Source organism: Spinacia oleracea, chromosome 4 (genome assembly GCF_020520425.1).
Source record: "Spinacia oleracea cultivar Varoflay chromosome 4, BTI_SOV_V1, whole genome shotgun sequence".
NCBI classification, from domain to species: Eukaryota; Viridiplantae; Streptophyta; class Magnoliopsida; order Caryophyllales; family Amaranthaceae; genus Spinacia; species Spinacia oleracea.
The window spans coordinates 33,568,219-33,569,531 of record NC_079490.1 but is presented as its reverse complement, the minus strand read 5'-3'; the positions used below and the strand labels follow the sequence as shown (position 1 = coordinate 33,569,531).

At 48.3% G+C, this 1,313-nt stretch overlaps 1 protein-coding gene across 1 annotated transcript; it reads right to left on the bottom strand.

Annotated features, from left to right (window-relative positions):
• Window positions 1-217: 217 nt before the first annotated feature.
• LOC110778580 (uncharacterized) lies at window positions 218-1,051 on the bottom strand. The gene has a single exon (XM_021983126.1). It carries the CDS (start codon window positions 1,049-1,051, stop codon window positions 218-220), a length of 834 nt encoding a protein of 277 aa, XP_021838818.1.
• Window positions 1,052-1,313: the final 262 nt, after the last annotated feature.

The following is a 1,313-nucleotide window of genomic DNA, read 5'->3' as shown; positions in this document are numbered from 1 at the left end:
CGAGGATTAGTTGCTCAAAACAGTTTCTGGAGATGATGTTGACGACACTCCCTCCATCGACAAGTACTCTATGAACGTTGTGGTTGTTGAGGTCCATGGAGATTACCAATGGATCTTCGTGTTTGTACTGACCCCGAGGCAATCATCAGTGGTATATTCGGTGGATGGGGTTCTTGCTCCCCTACGGTGCTAAAGTTGACTTGGTGGGAGAGAGCTCTCAAGTGCTTCTTACTGGCATAGGCCTCTGTCCCCCGAATACCACTAAGATATCATGCTTCTTCTGCCATGTGGCTTCGTGGATTCTTTTTAGGCGTTGCTCCTGGGGTTTGCCACTTGGAGCTTTTTCCTTTTTCAGCGCTCCTTCTCTTCGGTCTGCTAGGTATTGTTTAAAATATCCTCGGCAGACGCGATCTTCGATGTTGTCTTTCAGCTGATTACACTCTTCAGTATTGTGGTCGTGGTCGTCATGGACCTCACACCACTTGTTTCTGTTTTTGTTTCTGTTTTGGGACTTCAGCTTGGGTGGTTTCTGCCACTTCTCATCGTATTTGTGGAGGCTGAAGATTTCCTTTCGGGGAAACGAGAGGGGGGTGTAGTTGGTATACTTGGGTTGAAGTTCACCCTTTTTCCCTTCCTTCTTCGGACTGCCATCTCTTGCACCCTGTTTCTCCTTCCCCTTTCTTGAGTTTCCCTCGGGCTTACTCTGGTTTTTTTTAGCGTCCCTCGGCTCCGAGGAACTTTTCAGTTTGGCAGCAGCCTTGTTGAACTCCTCGGTTCTGATAAATGCATCTGCCATTTGCAGCACGTCGGCTATCTTGGTGGGATTTTTCATGGACAGTTTATCTCGGAACCTTCCTTCTTGTAACGCGTTTTTTAGCGCAAAGATTGCCATGTCGGGCTGTAAGTTAGGAATGTTGGTAGATTCTTTCATGAACCTGGCCATGAAAACCCGAAGGCTCTCGCCTCTCTCATACAGTATTGCGGTGAGTTCTGCAGTAGTCCTCTCTGGACGGTTGTTACTGACAAACTGCACTTTGAATCTCTCATTCATATCATCGAAGATGACAACTGATCCCTTCGGCAGCGACCTGAACCATTCTCCCGCCACTCCAGTTAGCGTGGTTGGGAAGTATCTGCACCAACACGCTTCGGATTGGGGGCACAAGGACATCTGTTGTTCATATGAAGTTATGTGGTCTCGTGGGTCGGTGGTCCCGTTGTATGTTAGGTGTGGGGGCAACCTTACCTTCGGGGTCTCCTCCAATACAGCTCTTCGATGAATGGGGAGGATGTTGGAGTCATAATTTTCCTTC

Coding starts and splice junctions, on each gene's coding strand:
- LOC110778580 (XM_021983126.1), bottom strand. CDS start 1,051: ATGAATGAGAGATTCAAAGTGCAGTTTGTCAGTAACAACCGTCCAGAG.